Here is a 25,719-nt window from a genome sequence, read left to right on the forward strand (position 1 = left end):
ATTTTTATTTATTGGCTTCTATCTCTCCCAGAGCACTTAATAAGACAATCTATATCGAGTATTTATGAGAAAACATTTGATAAATTGAAGAAAAGATAGAAGCGTGTTGGGATGGATGGAAGGAAGGAAAGAAAGAAGGAAGAACATCTGGATGGAAGGTTGAAGGATGGTTGGATAGAAGAGTGGATTAAAGGATACAAAGATGGATAGAATAGATAGTTGAAAGGAAGGGTAAAAGAAAGAAAGCAAAGAAGAAAGGATAAAATATGGAAGCATGGAATAGTGGATGGATGGGGGAAAGATAGATGGCTTGGAAGAAGACTGATGGATGAATGGAAAGACAGAGTGTTAGATAGAATAGATGAATGGAAGAGATTAGAGAATGGATGGAAGGTTGATTGGATGGATGAATGGATGGACGGATGAATGGAAGGAACGTGGATGAATGGGCAGATGAGTGGAAGAAATGAAGGAGAGATGAATGGGTTAAAGGAAAAATAGAAAGATAGAAGAATGAGTGGATAGAAGGATGCTTGGATGGAAGGTGCATGAATGAGCAAATAGAAGGTTAGATGATTGGATTGTTAGATAGAAGGATGAATCAAAAGATAGAAAGATAGAAGGATTAAGGACCAGTTGATAGATGGCTAGAAGGAAGGTTAGGATGAATGGATGGGCAGAAGGGAAGAGGGAAAGAAGAATGAGAATGGATGGATGGAAGAAGAGGATTGACAGAGAAGATACATGGAAGAAGTAAAGATGAATGGATGTTTGGAAGGAAGAAAAAGGAAGAGTGAATGGTTGGATGACAGAAGGAGGAATGTATGGAAAAAGAAGGGGTGGTCAGAAGAAAGAATTAGTAGGAGGATGGATGGAATGAGTGAGTGACCAGTTAATGTGATCAGGACTGAAATTAGTGAGACCTACATAGATAGGAGTGACTGTGCCCCTCACGGGGGTGGGTAACAAGAATATAACATTTTGCCTTCATTTATGAATATTTTATATGCAAAAAATTATCACCTGTGACTCAGATCTCAGGCCTCACAGCTAATCCCTGTGGTACAGTGGCCTGATGCTGCTAGCACATTGGTATCAGGAAAGAAGAGAATTGAGTGCACAGACCTGCTGTGGAGGACCTGCCAACAGAGGAGATGGACAGAATGTTCTGTACTGGACCCATCTAGCTTCAGGGGACAGGCACCAAATACAGACACATTTTCTGACACTTCTGATGTGCAGACTTTGGTGCTGGTGGCTGCTGGAGTGTGGGAGGCATAGGCAAACACAGCACGTGCCTCCCTCTGCCTGCAGGGACCCTCAGCTGTACAGCAGTTAACAAATAACTCAGACAGCCATCTTGCAAAGCAAAGAGGGCAAAGGCCTAGATAGAGATAGAGGATTGTGGTGGTTAAGATGAGAGAGAGATCACTCCTGGCTTTTGGGGGTTAGGAAGGCTCCTAAGAGACTTTATGAAAGAGGGCCTCCTCATGGCTTTGAGGAGTCACAAGTCTAATGTGTGGAAGGCGCTTGGTAAACCTCTTCATGGACAAGTTAGTGGCCACAGGTTAGTATGGGTCTGAACACGTGAGCTCCAGTTCATCACCTCTCCAAAGGGACCCTCTGTCCATTTTAGTGCTGCTGGGGAGAAGCCAGCCATATAAGCTCAGTGGTTCTCAATCCTGGCTGCACATTGGACACACCCAGGAGCTTGTACAGAATGCTAATGCCTGGACTCCACCCAGGACCAGTCATATCTGAATCTCTGGGAATAGTAGTCTTTGTTTCTTGTATTTTTAAGAGCTCCCCAGGTGATTCCGCAGTGCAGCCAGGGCTGGGGACCATTGAGTCAGCAGGTGGGCAGAGTCTCTGTACTATGCCATCCTCAGCTCCCCTAGTAGGCCTAAGAAATTGGTAGAGCCAATAAACAGGATAAGTGATATAAGTATTACTGTTCAGAAGCCCTGTCAGTGGAAGCAAGGTCATAAGCCCTTTGAAAGCCTCATGTGGCATCTTGCTTTGGATATAAAACACAGCGGGCAGTAAGTCATCTTTCTAGCTGGAGGTCTAGGAACTAAGGACTCACCCAAGGGTCACCATTGTGCCAGAATCGTGTACTACCTGGATCTTACCATTCACAGGTGTGCAGGGCTATTCTCAGACCCCTTGCTAAGTGCTCAAGACTTTTCTTTGGAGTAGCCCTTGAGGGCCGGGCCTCTAAGTTTCCTTTGCACTAGCTGCAGCAATCAGTCAAAAGTGAGGACCCCAAACCCCATGTGTGCCCACTGAGCCACTTACATTCACAATGAGGAAGTCCAGCCAGCACCAGGCATTGGTGAAGTAATTTTTGAAGCCGTAGGCCACCCACTTGAGCAGCATCTCAAACACAAAGATAAATGTGAACACCCTGTCGGTGTACTCCAGCATAGCCTTCACTGTGGGCTTCTGGTCAAGGTAATAGTCTTCAAAGGCCTGGAAGAAGGGAGCAGAATGGCAGGGTGCCTGTACCCACAGCACTGGGCGCAGTGACAGTGAAGGACCCAGCCAGCCCTGCCCTCAGCCTCTCAGCCCCTGGGAGGGCTTTGGTAACCAGCTTGCCTGTATCAGTTTGTTTTCTCTGCTCTGGGGAGGTGTGGTGGGAGAGTGAGGAGGCACTGTGAGACATAAACCATGACTTGCTCAGAGCCAGTGGGGACACACAGCCCTCTTCGACTTTGCAGGGGAGCTGAATGCAAGTGAGAAACGAAACCTTCTCGAATTGGATTTTGGAAGTGAACCAAAGGGATGCTAACAGTGACTTGGTTTAAAAATAAAAGCATCAAAGGATGTTCACAGGCAGTTCACAAAAATGAAAATAAGAATCGCCAATGAACCTCTGAAAAACAATGTTCTATCTCACCGGCAATCAAGGCAATTCAAATGAAAAGAAGATGCCCTTTAAAAAAAAAATCAGATTGGTGAAGATGAAATAGCAGTGGGGCAGGGGTGGGGAGGACCCCAAAGTTAGCGTAGTGTGGGGCAGCGGCTACTCTCATACATGGCCTGTGGGAGTGCAAGCTAGTTTGGGCTTTTGGGAAGCCAATTTGGTAATATGACTGAAAGGTTTTTTAGAAACCCAGAAATTCTGCCTTCAAGAATTTATCCTAAGGACACTAGATGTTGTTGGTGCCCCACCCAGATCCTGTTTAAGGGGCCCGTGTGCCCATCCCCCGTGTGCCATGAATTTTTGCTGCTACACCTCAGGAATGTCTGCATTTCCTGAGGACTTCCCTGGGCTGAAGGGAACTGCCTCCACCTTAGGAGGTTCTATCCCCATCTGGGGGCAGCCCTCAGCCAGAGACTGACCGAGGGTTTAAAAGGCCTCAAGGTGGGACAGCTCTGTGGCGCCCTTTATACTTCAGAGCTACTGAGGGATCAGACTGAGGCTGGACTTCAGCGGAATCCACGTCTTTTCCTAGCTCCTTTCCCTGTTCTGTCCTGCTTCCCTCACAGGCTCCGTCTCAGAGTGCTCCCTCCACAAACTACACAAGAATCTCTGCTTCCAGTTCTGCCTCTAAGACTGGACCTAAGACAGGAAACAAGCCGGTGTTTCCAAAGGAGTGTACTTAAGGATATCCCATGCTTATTAGAAGTAAACATAGGGATTAGTTAAACAAATTATGGCATGTTCCTGTAATGGGATACACTGTAGCCCTTAAATGAGATAGGAGGAGCATATTTACTGAGAAATTACAGAATGCATAAATGTGGTTTCAGTTTTGTAATATTTATGTAGTATATGCATAAGAAAGATGGGAAGAAGTATACCAAAATGTTTTCAAAGTGAGATTCCCTTTGAGTGATAGGAAAATGGATGATATTTTTTCTTTGCATTTTCCCATAATTTTCAAGTTTTTTTTTTTTTTTTGCACTTTACTTTGTCAGATGAAAACTCATGTTATTTTTTTAAAAGCACTCAAACTGAAAGCATAAGGAAGACTAAATTTGGTGCCAGCCTGTTTAGTCCCTTGGGGAAGGAGATGAGGAGGTGAGGGGAGAGGGGCTAGGGTGGGGCCAGCAGCTGGCACAGAATCTGAGCTCCCTGCTGGGAGGGAGGGGGAGCAGCTGGGTGTGTGGAGAAGCAGAGTCAAGAGAAAGGAAGGAGCAAGAGAGAGGGGAGAAGAGAAATGAGGAGAGACGGCCTATGGGGAAAGACAGGAGCCAGCGGGGTAAAAAGGAAAGAGCCTAGTCAACAGCCTAGTCAACAGCAACGGGGATTATTGTTTTCATCAAGGAGGACAGGAAGGAGGGAAGAGTAGGTGTGGAGAAAGCACTGCAGCCTCCTCGTGCCCTGCAATGTGGCCTCTGCACCCAGCACTGTACCAAGACTGCCATTCCAGGTGGAATCACTGCCCTGTGCCAGGGCAATGGGCACCTTAAGAGGTTGCCACACCCTCTCCACTCACCCAAAATGGCAGAGCAGCCCTTCTCCGTGAAACTCTCTTCTCCTTCGGCACAAGCTGTGGCTGGCTTAGTTTTTCTCCCACCTCTCAGATCATGCCTTCTCACCTGCCTTTGCTCCCCGCTAAGGCTGAGGCCACCCCCTGAGCAGTTTTGGCACCCTTCCTGGGAAATCTGGCATTTAAGTGGGTGCCCACATATTCAGTGGATTGTTTTCAGGGAGTAAGTGACACCTGAGGAGCAAGACAAGTGAAAACACTGGGAGCCATGTGTCAGGAGAGTGGGCCTCTAGTTCTAGCCCTTTAACTAATTAGCTGGGACCCAGGGAAGGTCCCTTCATGTCTTTGGGCTGTGACTTCCTCCTCCATAAAATGCAGAAAGCTGGGGATGATGAGTCCCTTCCCGTGTCTACATCTACCTAGGTCCATTGGGAAGGTTAGTTGAGATTGTACACAGAGAAGCATCCTTCCTTGTCCTGCAAAGCTGGGCATGCAGCAAGGGGCTTAGGAAGTGTCTCCTAACTCAGAATGTCTATGCCTGTAAGGTCTTGTTATTCAAAGTGTGGTCTATGGACCAACAGCATCAGCATCACCTGGGAGCTTGTTGGAAATTCGAAGTCTCAGGCCCCACCCCAGACCTACTGAGTCAGAATCTGCATTTTAACAAGCTCCCCAGGCAATTAAATTTTGAGAAGTGCTGTTGTAATGATTTGCTGTGAGTAATAGTATGATTTGATTTGAGTAATAGTGGTATTTGCAAGTGGCTTGATAAGACAGGGAAGGATGGTCCTCTTTGTACTCGGCCTTCAGAGAAGGCCAGTGTGTTTGGGAAGTCAGAGAGTGGAAAGTCAGAGGCTTTGAGGTCAAATAAGAGCAAAGTTAGGTTTTGCTACTGACAAGCTGGGTAACCTTGGACAAGTCCCTAAAGCCCTTTGAGTGTCAGTTTTCCCGTCTATAAAGTAGGATGCATACACTCACTGCTTGCTAGGTTTAGCAGGCCATGACCTGGGCATCTCAAGTACCTACCATGCCCTGCTGCTAAGAGGAGCCTGTGCTGGGCTGCAGCTCTCCTCCCAACCACAAGTTGGAAACTTTCAGCCCAGGAATCAGGGGAGCCCCACAGGCCCTTTGGATTGTGGGAGATCCCATCTGGAGGGCTTTGGGGCAGGGACCCTACCTCCCCTTACCAGAGACCCACTGCTGAGCAGGATCATGAAGATGATGAAGCTCTCAAACCAGCTGTGCTCCACGATGCGGTAGCAAGTCTTACGCACCTGCCAGCCCGTGGCCCATGGAGACTTGGAGGTATTCACTTTGCAGCAGGGACAGTGGCGAATGCAGCCTGTGGGGAGAGGTGACTGATGGTGAGTGATGTTCCACTGAGAAAGGAGGAGCATTTTGGCTCCAACCCTGCAGGGAAATCACTCTGCTGGGAAATCCACTTGCCGCCCCTTTGGAAAAGAATGCTTTCCTGGAATATGAGAGAAGCGGGGTTCCTTTCAGGCAGCCTCTCAATCCTGCCCTTCAGGTGTTCCTCTCCACCATTGGTCTCATCCACTCATCTCCGCCCCAGCCATCCTCCTTCTTACAGATACCAGTGGTCCCTGTGCTTATGCCTACTCATCTCTGGAGGCCTGATGGGTCATGGGGCCTGGGCCTGGTGGTGTCTGAGGGGCTATGTCCTGAGCCTGTGCTGAATTGAGGGGCTGCCACATGGCTGGGATGGGGCCTGGGTCCAGCCCAGCCAAGCCCAGTCCAGCCCAACCCAGGGTCACGTGCAACTAGAGACTCAATGAAGTGTTTTTTTTAATTTTTATTCTTTTATTATTGAGGATACAATTACTTCTATAGTATGAACTATATGTTTATTCATTTATTGCACAAATATCTATTGAGAACATAATGTGCCTCGCTGTTCTAAACATCGAGGAAAAAGAAGAGTGAGACGCAGGTTCTGCCTCTCCGAGTTACACAAAAGACTGAGGGGCACAGGCATGTCACGGCCCTCCTCTGGGTCCTTTACGTCCCAGATCAAGAGCATTTATGGTGGTGACCACCTTTTCTCTTTTCAACCTCAAGAGGGCTGGTTTACAACTCAGTGAGGTGTTTTCAAGGGTGATGAGGAAGGCACAGCATCGTTTGCAGTGTCTGACGGGGCGTGAGATGCAAATCCCACTGCCAGGCTGCTGCGAGTCGTGGTATTTGTGTTTGATGCTGGCCCTTCAAGCAGGAGTGAGGCAGCAAGGGGCCCTGTGTGTCATTCTCTTGTGGACTCCAGGCCAGCGCCCTAGACACAGAGGTGCCGGATGAGTGTTTGTTGAACCAGACTCTGACCCTAATTAACGTTAACATGAGGAAGCCTGTGGCTGCCACTTTACCTTCCGTGAAGCAGTCGTCTGGCTCTTCAAGGTCATCCGCCAGCTCAGGGATCTTCCTCAGCATTTCCTCAGGGTCTGGGCAGTCCACTGTGCTGCCTTCCGAGGAGCTCATGTCATCCACTCTCTGCAGGGCAGAAGCTCAGGATAGTGAACTCTCAGCTTTCTGAGGGGCCAGTTAATCTGCACACGGTCATTGCAGGTGTGACTGCCCAAGAGCTCCGAGATGCAGGGAGAGCCCCTCAGACTGGACCACCACGATGTCCCTTGTGCATCTGGTGCCTCTCCAGCTGACGCCCAGAACAGTGATGCTCTCTGTGGAGCCCCAGAGGTTTAGCTGTGCGAGGCTTTAAACCTCCAGGCCCCTGATGGAGTGCTGGCGATGGCCCGAGACACCGTAATTACACCCATAAAGACTCTCAGCATTCACTGGGCTTGAATATTTAATCACGGAGCAAGGCTGCAGGGGCCCTGCTGCCCTCCTGGCAGCTCCAGCCCTATAATGTCTCCAGATGAATTCAATTAGAAGTTGAAGCTGCTCTCACATTAGTAAACCTGATAGCTTGGCTAATGGACCCAAATGGTGGGGTGCGTCCCCATCTGTCACTGTCAGGCCCCTCCCTGCCTGGTCAGGGTCATGGACAGAAAAAACAAAAACAAAAACAAAACCAATACCCAGCAGTGGTATACTGAAAACATCGAGCAGAGAAAACTAGCCAGGGGAGTCCTTAAAGGGCTCAGCAGGAAAAACGACGTACGTGAAGAAGGTGGCAGCCCTCACCCAGCCAGAACCAAGTGGCTTGTGTTCACCCGGGGCCCCCAAATCCCATCTCAGCCCACCCTCTTATCGCACCCTGCTGGGGTCAGCCTGGCCCAGGGGCACACAGCCAGTAGCTGACATTCCTCAGGCTGAAGGGCTTGATAACTTGGGGATGAATGATGTCTCCCTTATCTTTGCCCAGCCCAGTGCCTGTCCGAGTGTCAGCACTCAGTGGCTAGGTGTCAAGTTAAATTCCTGAGTTTAATACAGTGCTATTAAAGACGCTAAATCTTTACAGACACCTCTTTCCCTACAGCTTGTTTTCTTCAAATGTTTGTAGTGAAACCACCAAGTTTATTTTTACCTCCTGTAAGACATTCCTAAACCCTAATTCTTCTTCCTGCTCAGTCTGTGGAAGGCTGTCAGGACAGTACTCACTACAGACAGCCTCTCCAGAGCACCAGCATGTTTTTGGCTAGAGAAAATGATGTGGACAAAAGAAAGCCGAGGGGGGGATCACAGGGAAGACTTCTTCACCCACGAGCAGCTCCCACTTTCATCCGCTGGCTCGGAAAGATACTTAACTTTCTCTGTGCAATGTCTTTTGTTTCCTTTTTTCTTGGCTGTCATTTTCTGGGCACTTATTCCATTTCAGGCAGGAGCTAAACACTTGACAAGCAGCATCTCATTTAAGGTTCCAAAGAATCCTAACAAGTAGGCATTAACATTTGGTTTCATAAATGAAGACACGGAGGCTCAGAGAGGTCGAGCCACTGGTCCTCGGCCCCCCAGCTCGTGGAGCCTCACTCTTCCCACTGAAACCGTGCTGATGAGCCCAGAGGTGAGGAGGGACTTTAAAAATTCTCAGGATGAGACACGAGGTTATGCAGTTGAGTCTGGAATACCCCATCTCCAGCTCCCACCATCCCACTGGTCGGTGTCTGGCAGGCTGTTCATCCTCTCCAGGACGCTCACATACCTACCTCTGCAGGGGCCTGAGCAGCAGCCTCGTCTTTCCACTTCTCACCCAGGTATGGAGCCAGGTCCTCAGAGGACATTCCAGAGCCTGGGCTCCTGGGTGCCAGGTGGTCCTCACATTTCCCGACTTGCTGCAGCTGCTCCTGCTAGTGAGAGAGGGTCCCAACTTGGTACCTGTGCCTACCCTCAGCTAACCACTTCTAAATTTGAAAATCTTGTACCTCATAGTCTGCCAGAACTAGGGACCTAACATAAGCAACTAACATACGTTTATATACATACATACATACAACACTTGTATGACTTGGGCATGGAGACTCTATGGCCAGATAGATCTGTTTAACTCTTGGCTCCATTACTTACAAGCTATGTGACCTTAGGCAAGTTATTTAACTTCTCTGATCTTCATTTTTCCCATCTGCAAAATTGAAAAAGCAAGATCTACTTCATTTGGTTATTTTGATGACTAAACATGTTAATGCTTGTAAAACACTTTGCATGAAGTACTTGGCTCAATAGATGTTAGCCATGACCATTATTACTTGTCTAGAGGTCACAGTGGTAGTGAACTTGGCCATCTGGAGTCCTCCAAGAGCCCCAAAGTAACTGAAAATGCCTGTGACTGGAGACAGCCGTCACAGAGTTCATGTCCTTTTCTCTGGGGATGGTGACTCCCTGCCCTCGGCTGTCACCCAGACAAAGGCATGTAAAATATGGCAGCTGATAACAGCAGCTGCTGGAACACAAGAAAAGTGACAGCTGCAGGGGAAGAAGGCTATGGAAGAGCTACAGACTCAAAGCACAGCTGTCTGAGGCCACTTAGTGGCCTGGCCAGCAGCCCTGTGTATCCCCAGGCCCCACAGGAATCTCTGCCTTCCCACATTGTGCAGAAATGTGGGCCCCGAGTCGTTGAGAAGAGGTTAACAAGAGTTAATATATCAGCTTAAGGTAGTAGGGAACTGTGTAAAGTATTCAAAAATATATATTACCAAAAGGCTTAAATGTGCTTTCAATTCTTTTGTGTCAAAAGGAACAGGTGTCATTTCCCTGTGACATCCCTTGCTGGGAAAAGCAGGATAAATGAATCACATAATGATCAGGGCTCCTTGAGCTTCTGGTGAAGATTAGATGAGCCTTGCTCTTGGATAACATCCTGTTCTTAGAGGAATCTCATTAGCATCTCACACACAGAGCCTGAGTTGGGTGGAGCGAAGGGCAGCTGTGTGAAAGACAGTTCCCAGCACCTCAAAGTGGCCTGAGGCTCCAGTGCTGCCCTGCTCCCTGCTTGCCTGGGGAATTCTGACCCTTCCAGGCTCTGCCCAAATGCTGCCTCCTCTGGAAAGCCTGGCATGGCTTATGCTTCCTTAAGTCAAGGGCTCCTATGCCCAGGACTCTTCAAGGCTGTGCCAGCTCTGATGTTGGAAAACGTCGTATCACAATTTCCCTTCTGCCTCGAGTCACTACAGCCCTGAGGCCCCTCCCTGCTTCCTGTGGCTGTCCCATGGGACAACTCTCACCTGTCCTTGGGGGATCACTTCCTGCCTGGAGCTCTGAGCATCCTCCTCGCCATCCTCCTCCAAATCCTCCAGGTCGGATTCACCCTCGGCAATGGGCACCGAGACCCATATGTTAGGATTGGTGATGAAGTCACTGTGGTCATCCCTGGGGCCTCTGGGAGCTGGGAGCCCTTCAGGGCTCCCCATGGCCACGCTGGCAGCAATGTGGTTCTCGGCTTTGGAGCTTGAGAGTGGGAGTTTCACTACCAGCTGGTGCTCTGCCTTGGGCCAGGGGAGCAGGCAGGGCCTGCTGAAGAAGCTGCAAAGGGTCTTCCTGGTGCGACGGCCAAACACCTGGATCCGTGCCAGGGCCATCTGCAGCTTGTTCACCTCCCCATCGTCCTCTGGGGCTGTGAGGTTGTCAGCGCTGAAAGAGTTCAGCAGCAGGGCGATGAACAGGTTGAGCACCTGGAGAGAAGAAATGGAAGGGAAGATCTCTCAATCAATGAGCTGAGCCCCTCCATGGCCCACGAGGTCGGCAGCCTGATGGCAGGACAGCCACACCTGGGCTTCTCCCTGCCCACCAGGGATGCTTTCCCTCTTGGGGGAATGGGCATTCTGAGAGCAACTGAGAGGAGCCTTGAGGATGTTCCAAGTGACCCATCTCACGTGGACAAGGCTTGGAAGTACATTCTCCATCATAGAGGAGGATCACCCCCACCAAGCAAAGGGACATTCAGGGACAAAAGAGAGGAGCAGGCATGGACCTGCCCTGGGGCCACCCTCATCTGTCAAAGCCCTGGGTTCTATTCCTCACTCTGGAATCCCAGGCACATCTCTTCACTGCTTCCAACTTCATGTTCTCCACCTGTAAGCAGGAAATGGGGATGCCCGACCTTTCAGAGTGGTTGTGAAGAGGAAATGACATGAGGGACGTAAAAGCGCTCAGACAGGCAGACTTCCTGCCTGAAGGTTAGGGCCCCCTGTGGCTCTGCAGGCATGGTGAGCTCAGACTGGAAGAGAGGAGCTTCGGCCAGCCCCCCACTTGGGAATGCGGACAGAAGGCATTTCTGGCTCAGGGACTCTGGTGGGAAAGACTTTGAAGAGTCTGGATTTATTGTTTCATTCCGTTTTTTGGTTTAGCTTTCTCTTGTCTGTAAGACCCTTACCGGAAAAGAATCTAAGTTGGTTGACTTCCAGGACAATGAGAAAGGGGCTCCTGGAAGTCCACGTCCCCCACAGGCAGCCAGTGCTGGGAGGGCAAGGGCACCCAGAACTGCAGTGGTGGAGACAAGCTACTGACATAGAGCCTGGCTGGGACAGAAGTGTGCTGGGCCAACTGGCAGGAGGGTCTGCAGAGGGGCTCCTCCCAAAACTGGGAGTGGATTTTGTTATTGTCATTGTGACGCTGGATGTCGTCTGTGACCCAGCTTCTCTCTGGCATCTTGTCCCATTGTGCGGGCCCTCCTGTTCCTATCTAGGACTTGTGTAGCTTGGAGAAATCAGTCAGCTCTTACTCTGTTGAAGAAAAATGTCTTCTGAGATCCCCTGGAGTGGGAAAGGAAATTTTTCCTTTAACAACTAACAGCTACCATTTATTGAGTTCCTGTCATAGCCCAGACACTGCACTAGGCAATTTGCATATGTCATCTCCTGTAATTTAATTCTCTCAGTAAGCCCATGAGTAAGCACTATTTTCTTGATTTTAAGGAAATTAAAGCTTGGGTAAATTGTCTCTTGGACTGGGTCACCCAGCTTTACTAGTGGTGGAGCTGGGATTCTAAACCGGGTCTTTCCTTCTCTGTCATATGTGCTCATTCCAGCAAGTCAGGGTGCCTCCCAAGGGACAGTTCTTATAATGTGGCCCACATGACTTTGAAAAGTTTGAAAATGTTTCAGTGAGGGAGGTACAATGTGGGCATAAAAATGTGCCGTGACAAAGTTGTTTAGGATAACCCAGGAGTCTCCTCCATTGCCCCCTAAGACAGGGCCCCCATTGAGGGTTAGCACTCACCACCAGGTTCCCCAGTACCATCACCGTCAAGAAAAGGATGAGGCATATGGATTTCTGGCCTACTTGCATGCAGGCCCACATGTTCTCAATCCACTCTCCGCAGAGGATCCGGAAGACGATGAGGAAGGAATGAAAGAAGTCATACATGTGCCAGCGCGGCCATTCCTCATCGGGCACGGAGATAATCTTCCGCTTCTTCTGGTAGTTGTTCCCGAGGAGCTGCTTACCAACCAGAGCGAAGACAAAGACAATAATGGCCAGGATGATGGTGAGGTTCCCCAGAGCCCCCACTGAGTTTCCGATGATCTTGATGAGCGTGTTTAAAGTTGGCCAGGACTTGGCCAACTTGAAGACCCGCAGCTGGGGAGAAACAGAGACCGTATCAGGTCCTGGTGGCTGTTCTATCATCTTTCTTCTCAAGTCTTGGCCAGAAACCAAAGGTCTGGGAAAAGCACAAGCAGCTCATTCCACTATTATGGGGTGCTCCCTGGAAGCTGCTTACAGAGCCCTTCCTTCCAGTGTCACCAGTTACTCAAAAATATGACTAGCCCTCTAGGGTCCCTATGTATCAATGTGCTTCACTGACTGTTCAAAGTCAGGGGTCTTACACTAGGCTGGTGGTCTTGCCACATGTACCTTATTCTGTAGTCACAGGCCTCCTGAATGTGGGCCTAGTCTATGGGGGATGGAGCTCACAAATAAGCGAGAACAGTCCACTTTGACCTGAAGAGAGGCTAGTCTTCTGCATGGAGGGCATGAACCCCTGCATTTGAGACTTATTGGCTAACCACCTCTTAGAGCATTTCTCATCTTGGGGCTGTGGACAACATGTGTTGCCCCCACCAGCTCTGAAATGGCAAGTATCTATGATTTCACGGGCTCAGGATTCATATGTTTATTTAATTGACCAACCAAACTACCCACCTTATTGAGCACCAGCCATGCATGTGCATGGCACTATCCCAGCCTGTGAGGTGTGTGGAGAGAGGTGTGTGGACTCCTGCCCTCAGAGAACTAATGGTTTAGCTACAGAGAGAAGGCAAAGACCCAAAAAGTCTTCATTGTAAACTCAAATGTGTTAAGTCCTACAAGAGAGCAAAAGCACCATGCACAAAGATGTACAAACATTTGAAAAATACATTTGTGTAGTTCTCCAATTTTTTAGCTGTCATGTCCTATTTATGGAGCACCTGCTAGGAACCAGGCTCGGGCCTAGGTGCCAGGATGCTGTGCTGAACAGAACAGTGCAGCGACAGTTCTGTCACCCACACAGCAGTGAGGAAGTCCTGAGGGAGGAGGTTTAATGCTCTTATACGGGATGTTCCACATCCACTTTTCCATGTGATGAGGGGTCCATGTTCACCTTAGCCCTGATCCAGAACTCATTCTCCTCATACTGGAAGCAGAGCTTAAAACACCAATTCTGTGGGACTGGACATAGAAGCAGCTGACAAACACAAATAAAAACCAAGTGTTAGTAACTGGACAGAGCCCTTTTGTGGAGGGCACTGGGAGAGTGCAATTTCCTTAGCAATATGATTGATAGAAGTTTCTGTTCCTACAGTAAACTCTGGACAAGCGCAAAAGCAGAGGCTGGAGTAGGGTCCTGACACAGGATAACAGCCACCCACCACACCACAGAGCTTTGTGGGGCATGACTGGGGACAGCGAGGGACACTTGAGGGGCACTTGAGCAAAAAGACCTGGGGCTGCCTCTCGCCTTAACTGCACTTGGCTAATGGTTTCCACTGGTTCCTTAGTTGGGGTGGGAGGGGGAGAGATTAGAAATGAATATCAGAATCCTCTTAGATAGCAGTTTGTTGTCCATAATCAAGCTTATGTTAAACTGTAAGCAAATTTTGTATAATTCTCATTATAGGGCATGAATAGAGTTGTCCTCTATTAACTCTTTTGTTGTCTTTATAAGGGCAAGAAAGCAGGGTCCCTCCACTTGCTGTTCCAGAGATATCTGGGCTTGGAGGCCCCTACTATTAATCAGTCAGTCAACACACACTTATAGAGTGCCTGCTGCTGGGCTGTAGCACCCCAAAAGACCTGGCTGGCTCTTGCTGATGCCTAGAATGAGTGGTCCCCCATCCAGTTGCTCCCTGTGGTCTTTGCCCAGCTTAGCATTACATTAAAAGAATTTCTTCATATTATCACATAATATTTAAAAACTATTGCTTTTAATGTCTGCTGAATATTCCTTCACATTTTAACCATTTCTCTAGTTAATCTCATAATTAATACAAAAATTTCTATTAAGGGGAAAAAAGACTGGCAGGAAATAAACCTAGTTGGTAACATGGATATATTTGTATAGAAATATATCCAAACATTTCTAATCATCAAGTCAAACTTTTCTTTTTCAACTTACTTTAATGAGGTTGCTTTACTTTTAGAATAGAATGAAAGGTAAGTCTAATATCCGTCCTCTGCTGGGGAAGTCACCACTTGGTGATGAAAGGGCCTTGCACTTGTGAAAAATATCAGAAGACAGGACAATATGGTAGACTACACTGGGCCCTCCTTAGGTTCCTCCTTCCATCAAAAATTTACTAAAAATGCTAAATAATAAAATCTTAAGTGTATTGATGATCTGTCAATAAAGTAAGTAATTCTTCAGCACTCAAAAATTAAATAAACATGGGAATTCAGAGATATAAACAGATTGCTGAAGCCAGCTTTTTCTCTGAGGACATTTGCAAAACTGAGTGAATCTGAGCATAGGTTTTAATGGTCTCATGAGGCATGAGGAGCAGGAAACACAGCCCAGGGCCTGGCTAAGGTAGAGAGTCTAACAGGGATTTCTCCCCCCATTAAGACTAGATCCCAAAGAGCTAAACCCTCCATGTAAGAACAAACCAGAAATAAACCCAGGAGAATACAAGAAAAATTAAATATCTAGTGCCAGATACCAGGTAGAGGGGGGAAAGTTGACACTGAGAGTTTGGAACCCCAAAGTGGTGCTCACATAGGATTTTAGCTGGAATTCACACTATCTAGGTATTTCAAGCTGAGACTTCAATTTAGAGCAATCCTAGAAGGTGCCCTGCAGAAGTAAATGTAAATACTCTCTGAAGGAACCAGCCTGTATCTCAGGTCTCAAAGCATTCCCTGCCCCAAAGTGTCTAAGAGTTGCAGTAAAAAACCAACAAATACACAAATAATGACACACTATGAGTGAGTAAGATCCTGGAGAAACCATAGATGTGGAAACAGCTATTCAATTTCCTCAGGTAATAAAATTATTAGCCGCGGATGACAGTATAATTAGATATAATATGCTTAAAGAAATAAAATACAAACTTGAAGGTATGTGTGGAGAACAAGAAACTATAAACAATAATCAAGAAGTTTTGAACATAACTAAATGGAACTTCTAGAAATAAAAAATATAACACTTTAACATCAAAAACTCTATGGAGGAGTTTCACATCAGATTTGGTACAGTTTAGGAGAGAATTAGTGAATTGAAGATATATCTGAAGAAAGTGTCCAGAATGCAGCTCAGAGAGATATAAGATGAAAAATATCAAAATTGTGTAGGAGACATGGAGGATAGAGCCAGAGAGTTTAACATACATCTAATAAAATCCAGAAAGAGAAGAATTAGAATAGAGTGGAGGCTATATTTGTCCAGATAATATCTTGGAACTTTCCAGAACTGAAGAAAATCACAAATCTACAGATTCAAGAAGTCAATGAATCTTAAGCATCATTAATAAAAAGGAACCCATATCTAGACACATGATAATGAAATTACAGAACACCAAAGACAGAGAGAAGTTTTAAAAAGCATCTGGAGAGAAAGGAACAATGGTTAAATTGAAAGCTGACTGCTCATCAGCAACAACAGAGGCCAGAACACTGTGCAATAATATCTTCAATGAATTGAGATAAAATAACTGTCAACTAGAATTTTACAATCGTAAGAAATATCTCTCAAAGACAAGGGCACACTGAATGACAAATTTCCAGTAAACAAGATTGAAAGGTGACTGCCAGAAAGCACTCACTAGAAGAAATTCTAAAGGATGTGCTTCAGGCAGAAGGAAAGTGATCCGAGAAGGAAGGTATTACATGCAAGAATGTATAAAGAGCAAGAAAGTGCTAAGTATGAGAATGAATCTAGACAGCATTGAATGGATACGACGATAATGTCTCCTGGGGTAGGGCAGAGGCTGGCTATATGGTCTCCATTCACTTTTGCTCCTCTCAGATACAAAGGGAGACTGCTTTCCAGCTTTCCTTGCAAATAGTTGAGGTCATGTTATTGGGTTCCGGCTAATGGAACAGAGATGGAGACAAAAGTAATGTATGCTACTTTCAGGCATAGCCGCACACTTTCTCTTCCCCTCCAGTGGCCATCGGAGAGCCCACCCGTTGTAGATGGTGACATCACACTGTCCTGGATCCCTGAGTCACTACTTGGAGCAGACACTCCGGGAAAGCTTCCCAACCAGTGTTGAATATGCTGTGAAATGTAAACCTCTGTTATGTTAACTCCCAGATTTAGAGATTGTCACTGCAACTAGTTGCACTTCTCTTGAGTAGTGTAGAAATTGGTATATTGAAAAGAGCTGTTGCTATTTCAAAAACATCAAACGTGTGGCACTGGCTTAGTGATCTTGCGGTGGCAACAAGGAAACCGACATAAGAAGGCTTGGAAAGTGTTGATCTGTGTTGCAGTGGCAAAACTACTGCCTGCAATAATTCTGGGGCAGATCACCAGCCTCGTGAGCCAGCAGCGCTAGGGGAAGGGTTTGTAAAACAGAACGTTATCATTGTGTGTCAGTTGTAATTGGTTACATTTGTCAAGATGTTACAAGAAGGAGATGAGCTCAGGGAATATTTGCCTAATTAATCAGAAATAAAAGGAAATAGAATCCAGAAGTTTAGAGCCTTGAAGGTTTAGGCAAGTACAGTGCTTTTGACTCCAAACAGTAAGCAATGGGGTTAAGTCTTTAAGGGTTGAAGACCAGTTAAGTTTTGCAATGAAATGAAGCAAATCTTAGCAAAGATTATATTAACGGTGTAGCCACCATTTGAGAGCCACCAGTTGAGAGAGAAAGGCATGGGGATAAGAAAGCAAAAAAATACAGCAGAATTGAGAACTTTATCAAAGAAAGCACTATCGGTGTGTGGGACACAGAGGGGTCTGAAGCCATCTAAGTTTTGAAGGAATGGTATTACAAAGGAAACCATTAGCCCTGACTGAAAAAGTTTTTGACTGTTTAAAATGTAAAACAAACCTTGGCCATCTTTCCACAGACAGGAGGCAAGCTTTGAAGGTTGTATGGGTTTCGGATGTGGCAAAGTCACTTCTCGGAGTCCCACCTACAGCTAGAAATAAACCTTAATTGGGTTAAGCTACTGAGTTTGGGGGATTGTTTGTACAACAGCTAGAATTATTTATCATTGATTAAGTCAAATACCTTTTTAAAAACAAGATGAAATTAAAATGCTTAATACAGTAGTAAGTTGGGAAGGGGTAACTGGAATGAAAAATAAAGATTTTAGCTAACTTTTGGCTTTGATTAAGTGAACTACTCATGCTGTAATTTCTAAGGTAACTACTCAAAGAATAAAAACAGAGTATTTAGTTTCCAAAGCAATAAAGGAGGGAAATGGAACAAGGAAAAAAACAGTCCAAAATAAATTAAGAAGAGAAAGAGAGCAAGAACAAAAATACTAGAGGAGATGAAGCAAATAGAAAACCCAAAATATAATGATAGCCACATACCCAAATATATCAATATTCAAAATAAAATAAGTGGACTAAATGCTTTGGTTAAAAGACAAAGATTTGGATTGTCAGAACTGAACAAGAATACAAAATCTGTATGCTTTTTACAAGAGATATATAAAAACCATAAAGATATACAAAGGCTGGAAGTAAAAGGATGGATAAAGATATGTCAGGCAAATTCTAAAACAAAAGAAAACATGGTTATTTAATTAATATGAGGCAAAAGAGATTTTTAAGGCAAAAAGCATTTCTAGTGGTATAGAAGGTCAATTCTTATTGATAAAGGTTTCACTTTACTGGGAAGATATAAAACTTAAAATATGTATGCGTTTACTAACACAGCCTCAAGATAGAACCATAAGGAGAAACAGATCATGCCATAATCGTAGTGGGAGATATTTTTATACACTACCCTCTCGGTAATTGCTAGAACAAGCAGACAAAAATAAGCAGAGATATAGAATATTTGGACCACCAATGAACTTGCTCTACCCAATGGATATATGCAGAGTATTGCATCCTACAACTGCAGAAGACACATTCTTTTCAAATTCATAAGAAACATTTTCAATATACTGAGCCAAAAGGAAATTATCAATAAACTTCAAAGCATTAAAATCATACAGTGTATGTTCTCTGACTATAATACAATTAAGCTAGAACTCAGTAGCATAAGGATAACTAGAAATACCACATATGTTTCAAAATTAAGAACTATGCTTCTAATTAACCTTTGAGTCAAAGAATAAATCAAATTTGAAATTAGGAAATATTTAAAACAAAACAATAAGGAAAATTCTGCATATTAAAGCAGTTCTTAGAAGGAAATTGAGGTCTTAAATGAACATATTGGAAAAGAAAATAGGTTGAAAATTCCATCTTAAGAAGTTAGAAAAGAATAAAGTATGTAGAATGGAGGATGTCATTAAGATAAGATGCAAGACTAATTGAAACAGAAAACATCAATGAAGTAGAGAGGATCAACAAGCTAAAAGTTGGTTCTTTGAAAAGACTAATTAAATTGACAATCTTTGGCAAGACTAATAAAAAAAGATGACAGAAAGCACAAATCACTATTTTTAAAGAATGAAAAAGGTAATATAAGTACAGGTGATATAGACCCTTAAAAGATAAAAGCATAGCATATACAACTTTATGCCAATAAACTTGAAAATTTAGATAAGAAAATTTTTAGAAAAATATAACTTAAAACCAATTTGAGAAATAGAAAACCTGACTAGTTCCATAGCCACTAAGAAAATTTAATCAGTAACGAAAAATCTTGACCTCCAGATGGCTTTATTAGTGAATTCTACCAAACCTATAAGGAACAAATAATTCCAATCTTACCCAAAGATTGGGTGTAGAAGAGAGAACTATTCCTCACCTCTTTTTATGGAGATTAGCATAACCTTGATACCTAGATACTAAAACCCAGCAAGGACAATGCAAGTAAGGAAAAATCACAGGCCAAGTATTACTCATCAATATGGATGCCAAAGTTTTAAACAAATTATTAGCAAAGTGAATCTTCCAATGTATAAAAATGTATCATGATCAAGTTGGGTTTATTGAATGCAAAGTTGATTTAACATTAGAAAATCAATTAATAAAATTCACCACTTTAACAGATTAAAGGAGAAATTATCTGAATACACGCAGAACAATTGTCTAATAAAATTAAACATTTATTCGTGATAAATATTTTTAACAAAAGAGAACTTCCTAAACTGATAAAGGTTTTTTTTCAATCTCTAAAAAAACCTGCCACTAATATCAAACCTGGTGAAATATTGAAAGTATTCTCTTTGAGATCAGGAAAACAGCATGGATGTCTGCTATTACCACTTCTTTTCAACAGTGTGCTGGATGTCCTAATTAGCACAATAATGTAATTAAAAAACAACCAAATGGTATAAGGATTAGAAAAGAAGAAATAAAATTCATTGTTTGCATATAACATGATTGTGTAAAAAATTTAAAATATTATATAGATAAATCATTAGAATTAATAAGAGAGATTTCTGGATACAAAAATATTAAATAGCAAATGCTAGCCAAAAAAAACAAAACAAAACCAGAAAAGAACATCAAAAAGAGATTTCACTTAGAATAGCATAATGAACTAAGGAATATCTAGGAGTAAATCTAACAAAAGATATGGAGAAAATCCTTTGTGGAGAAAATTATAAAACTTTATGGAGAAATTATAAAAGTATTGAAAGATTGAAATAAATGGAGAATATGCTATTTCCATACATTAAAAGACTATATAATGTCAAGATTACTTTTATTCCCAAATTGATCTATAGATGATTGCAGTCCCAGTAGAAAAAAATCAAGTTTTGTGTGTATGTGGATATGGAACTTGGCAGGTTGATTCTAAAATAAATATGGAAGTGCAAGGGCCAAGATATTTTTGAAGAAATAAAACAAAGGTGGGTGACTTACCTTACAAACACAGACATATTCAAGGCAAGTGCAGTAATTAAGACAGCATGGTATTGGTACAAGGACAGACCAACGAATTAACGGAGCAAGGGTGTAAATGATGAGAAGATAAGCAATGCTTCATTGAAAGGGAGGAATAAGCAAGAATGAAGATACACAATTTTCATTTCTTCCTTTTTTCCTCTTCTTTCTTTCCTTCCTTCCTTCAATCAACAAATGTTTATTGAGTTCCTATTTATGTGCTGGGCCTTGTGCTAGGCCCTTGGGATAGAATGGTAAACAAGAAAACTCTGTTTTTTGTCTCATAGACTATCAGGATAATTGTAAACTGTGAAAAAAAGGTTAGTTTGATGAAAGAATCTAACTTTAGATAATGTGGTTGGGGAGGACCTTTCTGAGGAGGTGACATGTGAGTTGAGCCAAGAAAGATGAGAATGAATGAGCTAAGTAAAGAATGGGGGAAGAGCATTCCAGGCAGAGGGAATAAACGTGCAAAGGCCCAGAGGCAGAAACAGCTCTGTTATGTGTGAGGATGAGAAAGGAGGCTTCCCTTGCAGGAGCAAAGTGGGCAAGAGGAGACATTTGGAGAGGCAGGTAGGCCCTGATTATGCAGAACTTTGTAGACCATCACAAGGACTCTGGATTTTATTCTCAGAGCAATGGGAAACCACTGAAGGGTTACTTGTGAGAAAGGTACCATACTGACACAAGACGATGATAAGAGGAAAAACTGTGTGTATGTGTGTTTGTGGGGTGGGTGGGTGGGTGGGTATATGGGAACTCTCTGTACTATCTGCTCAGTTTTTCTAAAAAAACCTAAAACTGTTTTAAAAAATAAATCCTCCTAATAAAAAATATGAAGCTGACGATCTGGGCCGTGTGAATTTTCTGCTGTCATGTCCACAGCTCAGATGCAGGCATGGCAGAGGGAAATATTTGGCTTCAACGCCCGGGTAGGGTTTTGCCAAACACAAAAATGTGAAGGGGCAGAGGGGAAGGTGGCTGAGTTTGTTTTCAAGGGCATAATAATATTGATGGACCATGAAATCTAAGCCAGGTAATGAGGGAAGTGGAGATGGTAGGGACGGAGGGCTAAAAGACCCCAAGAAAGTGTTGGGTTGGTGGCCGTAGTTGGGGAACTGTGAGTTGATCCGCATGTTAAGATCAGGAGGCGGCAGGAGGGAGGGACCTGGGGAATTCTGTAGGTTCAGGCTGTGGAGTACACCTGCCTATTTTTGGTTGTTTGAGACTACAGACTTCATGGAATCACAGCAAAAGCAGCATGTAGACTTTAAAACACCAAGCTTGTGTTTCCTCAAGTGTACCAAAAATGTTTATATTTTATTAGGAAACTAACTTCAGGCCCTCCTGGGGCATGGTGAGGATGGAATCTTGCTCCCTCAATGTTTGTGCATGGAGGTCTTCTGTTGACCATTGGCTTAGGTGCCTGCCTTTTGTCCTCATTTTCCAGATACTTAGAGAAATCTGTCCTTCTGAAAATGTGATTTAATTCTGATCTTCTCAAGTTTCCAGGTTAAGGATAAAGAGCTCTGCAGGCTCACTGTGCCCTTCTCCTCCACAGGGGGAGGAGGGCACCATCATCTCAGGCAGAGTCGTCAACCAATGGTGCATGGCACAAATGCATCCAGGACAGGCTTTGTTTGGCCTTTAGAGTGTTTTTCAAAAAAACTGGATTAGTAGCCAATGTTAAAAATATTCACATAAAAATCTAGATTTCTTGTTTCTCATGAAAAATTGGAAACTATGACAGTAATGGACAGGGCCACCTCTTTGGCATAAGTCACACTGATTTCTGTGTCTATGTCCCTCCCTGGAGTTGTGCTGGCTCTGCCGAGGCAGGACTGAGTCATCCCTGCCTGTTTACATGGAACAAATATTCAGTGCCAACATCTCTTCCTTGCTAGTTTTATTTCATCGCCTGCCTGGTTCCTATAGGATTTGAGTTTGCCACCCTGGTGCAGGTAAACCAACTCCAGGAACTCAGTGTTATTTCCCCTGTAAGGGGACCAGCAGACTTTCTGGCCTAGAAGTGGACTTAGTGAGATTGCTGGGCACTCTCTCCTTCATGTCTCTCCAAAGCTAGACACAGGGCCCCTGGTTGGCACTGAGAGAATACTGAGAACAAGGGGCCAGTGCTAACAAGCCACACCATTTCTTCAGGCCTCTTGCCCACTCCCAAGTGTGAGCAAGGCGCCACGCTTCCTCCAGATGGCCTGGGGAACTGGAAGACTCCAGTGACCCCAGACTCTCCTCCTGGAAATCTGACAAATCCAACAGCTGTGGCTCTCATAAGAGGGAGTGACCAGCCAGTGGGCAGTGGGGCACCAGTGACTTGAATAGGGAGCTCCTCCTGTAGAGGGCATCCCAGAGCTGAGTTTGGAGAAGAGCCGGGACATGAGGCTAGTTGGAGGCAGTTTTTGAGGTACGTGAGACATTGGGGCTGTGATTTGGGCACCAGGGGATCAGGACGACCTCCTTGAGGCGGGAGGAAGTGGAACTCCGGAGTCAGGCAACCTGGCTTTGAGATGCAGGTCGCTTGGCAGCTGGGAGGCTGTGGGTCATCATTTAACCACTCTGTGTCTCAGTTTTCCTCCTCTATTCCTGGGGATATTAAAAGCAACTCTCTCTCAGGGTCACTGTGAGCATAAAACGAGGCATGTTATGTCAGAGGTTTACCACTGTGCCCGACACAATGTCAGTGCTCAAGAAACAGTAGCTGCTATGATTATTGTTGTTATTGTTATTTGAAAGAGAAGAGGAGGGTGCTGGGAAGTCCTCTCTTGCTCAGGTGAGGGGACCCAGGCCCAGAGAGGAGAAGGCATGCCCCCACTTTGAGTAAGTGGAGCAACAAGTCTCCAGCTCCCAGGAGCCATGCCCTGCCTCCCTCCCCCAGGGATAGGAGAGGAAGAGGGAGCTGGCTGGTGGTGTTCCCAAAGGACCGTGTCTGTTCCCAGGGGTGAGTCTCCCTGGATGTGGGGGGAGTTTCCCCAAGTCGCCCAGAGAGAACATTACCAGACGGAAGGTGCGCAGCACCGACATGCTTCCCTTCTTGGCGGCGCCCAGCTCCATCAGGCTCACAGTGACGATGATGCAGTCAAAGATGTTCCACCTCTTCTGGAAGTAATAGTAGGGGTCGAAGGCAATGATTTTGAAGACCATTTCAGCAGTAAAAAACACAGTGAAGACCTGCAGATGGAAACAAGGATCCATCTCAGCAGGATCTATGGGGTCAGGACGCAATATCAAATAGGGCAGCAGGAAAGTGTCTTGTTTATAAAATAGCAAATCCTTTTATCTTGTTTTTATTCAGTTTCTATATTATGTGCAGGCTCCCGAAAGATTGGAGATGGGAACACTCAATGTGGCCCATAGAGAAATCTCTGGACCCGTGCTCAGGGAATATGCATTAGAACCCCTGCTTCTGTGTTTCCCTAAGAATGGTGGTAGACGTGGAGTAAGTGGATAATCATCACGATAATAATTATTATATAATTATGTAAATGAGGCGTCAATCTGGTTCAGTAGTTTAAAAGCATGGATTGTGGAGCAGCACAGACCCAGAAAAAAATTGCAGCTCTGCCATTTCCTAGCTTGTGCAAGCTTGGACAAGGAACGCATCCTCTCGGCACCTCAATTTCCTCATCTGTACAATGTGCATAAAATGAGATAGTGCATATGCAGTTCTTAGCAAAGGTCCTGGCAGATAGTAATTCATTGATAAATAATAGCTATTAGCAAGAACAATAATAATACATTGTCTCTAATATTCTTTCAGCTCTAGTGTCTTTAATTGTCTTAAACAGGATGGAAGTCTGACAATGAGAGAGGTCAGGACCAGGCTCAGGCCACGCAATAACCAGCAGGAGAGGGAGACAGATAAGGAAGAAAGCAAAGATCAGGGTCAGGTGCTTTTCTCTCATTTGCTCTCATCAAAGCCTCCGGCCGGCCTGGGAAACAGAGGTGACTGCATCCCTTTTACAGAGAAGGGACTGGCTGAAAGTTTAGGTGACTTGCCTGATGCCACAAGACTACAACTGTGTAATTCAAAGAGCGTCTACTGAGTGCCTGTTGTAGAGAAGCAGTGTGGTGTGGCAGGGGGTGGGGTTGAGGTCCTGTGCCCTAGAGAGACTCAAGTCAACTCTGGCTCTACCTTCACCAGCTATGCCACCTTGGGCAGGATATTCAACCTCTGTGAGTCTTAGTGCCTTCTTTTGGGCTGTGAGGGTGGCTGATAAACTCATAGCATTGTTGTGACATGGAGATAAGACTTATCAAGTCTCTGACTCATCGTAAGCACCAAACAATGCCTGCCTTTCTTTCTAAAAAATGGCGCTGTGCTCTGTCACAGGGGTAAAGCCTTTTCTCTTTCTTGCCTCAACTTCTCCAATGTAAAATGAGAGTGTGAGCTCAGAGGTCTCTTCCATAGGCCCTCTGTAGTCTATGCTGACTTCTTGGAGAATAAGCTCTCCCTTCTCTTTCCATTTCTTCTTTTCACACCAACTTTAAATAGAATGCCACCTCTTAGCTTAGGGGCTGCCAAAAGGTAAGGCATGCTGGTTCCACAGTATCCCAGAACCTACTGGAATCCTTTTTACATTCCTGGATTTTGAGGGAGGGGGGAGGTTTCTAAGGAAGAGTGGTCACATTTTCTGAGACCCCTCCTTGTACCTAAATCTGCAGCCTACGAGGATTCAGAAGAGCTGGACAGTCCTGATGGACCTAGTCAGCCGCCTTTAGTCGGGTGAACACTGGTGTGGAGGACCACATGGTGTAGGGTGAAGACATGGAGGCAAGACCCTGACCTTTCCAGCTTCTGCTGATCATGTGTGCGTGTGTGTACTCTCTTGTTCGTTCTTACGCACATTCCCATACACTCATACACACATGTGCACTCAACATGCACACTCTGTCACACACATCAGCAGGTCCTGAGAGGCAGTTTAGCCCAGGACTTGAGAAGTGTGAGCTCTGGAGCCAGTTGGCCTGGGTTCAAATCTCAATTCTGCCTCTTACTCACCTCTAGGACCTTGGGCAAATTATTTAACCTCCTGTGCCTCGGTTTTTCCATCTGTGAAAGGGAATAATAATAATACCTACCAGGTACCTACTGAGGGTTGTTGTGAAAATACAATGAGATACTCAATGAGAAGCATCTGAGACCATGTCCGGTCTTGAGTAGGTGTTCAAATAAAGTTGGCTCTGTTATTATTCCTGTGAGGGGGCACAGGTTGAGGACAGTTGCTCTCCCTCTGAGTCAGATACTTTACTCAGCATGCAGTGAAATCCAGTATGGATTTTATCTTGTTAAAAGAAAATAATACTAAAAAATAATGGAGGAAAATTTAAAGTACCATCATGTCTAAGCCAGATATGAAAGAAAAGTTCTGACTCCCTGATGCTTTTGTTACAACAGCAGTCAGGTTTCCATGTTCC

The 25,719-nt window shown here is 44.9% G+C and overlaps 1 protein-coding gene across 1 annotated transcript in view; it reads right to left on the bottom strand.

Annotated features, from left to right (window-relative positions):
- Positions 1-25,719, bottom strand: part of SCN10A (sodium voltage-gated channel alpha subunit 10) — an 88,668-nt gene that overhangs the window by 17,149 nt on the left and 45,800 nt on the right. Inside the window, exons 14-20 of the mRNA XM_058549404.1 lie at positions 23,299-23,472; positions 12,063-12,422; positions 10,070-10,516; positions 8,558-8,695; positions 6,818-6,941; positions 5,627-5,781; positions 2,299-2,472 (exon numbers count right to left, since the gene is read on the bottom strand). Of these exons, the coding sequence (XP_058405387.1) occupies positions 2,299-2,472; positions 5,627-5,781; positions 6,818-6,941; positions 8,558-8,695; positions 10,070-10,516; positions 12,063-12,422; positions 23,299-23,472 (1,572 nt within the window). The remainder of the gene's footprint in view (positions 1-2,298; positions 2,473-5,626; positions 5,782-6,817; positions 6,942-8,557; positions 8,696-10,069; positions 10,517-12,062; positions 12,423-23,298; positions 23,473-25,719) is intronic.

The sequence above is a fragment of the Diceros bicornis genome, chromosome 2 (assembly GCF_020826845.1).
Source record: "Diceros bicornis minor isolate mBicDic1 chromosome 2, mDicBic1.mat.cur, whole genome shotgun sequence".
In the NCBI taxonomy this organism is placed as follows: domain Eukaryota; kingdom Metazoa; phylum Chordata; class Mammalia; order Perissodactyla; family Rhinocerotidae; genus Diceros; species Diceros bicornis.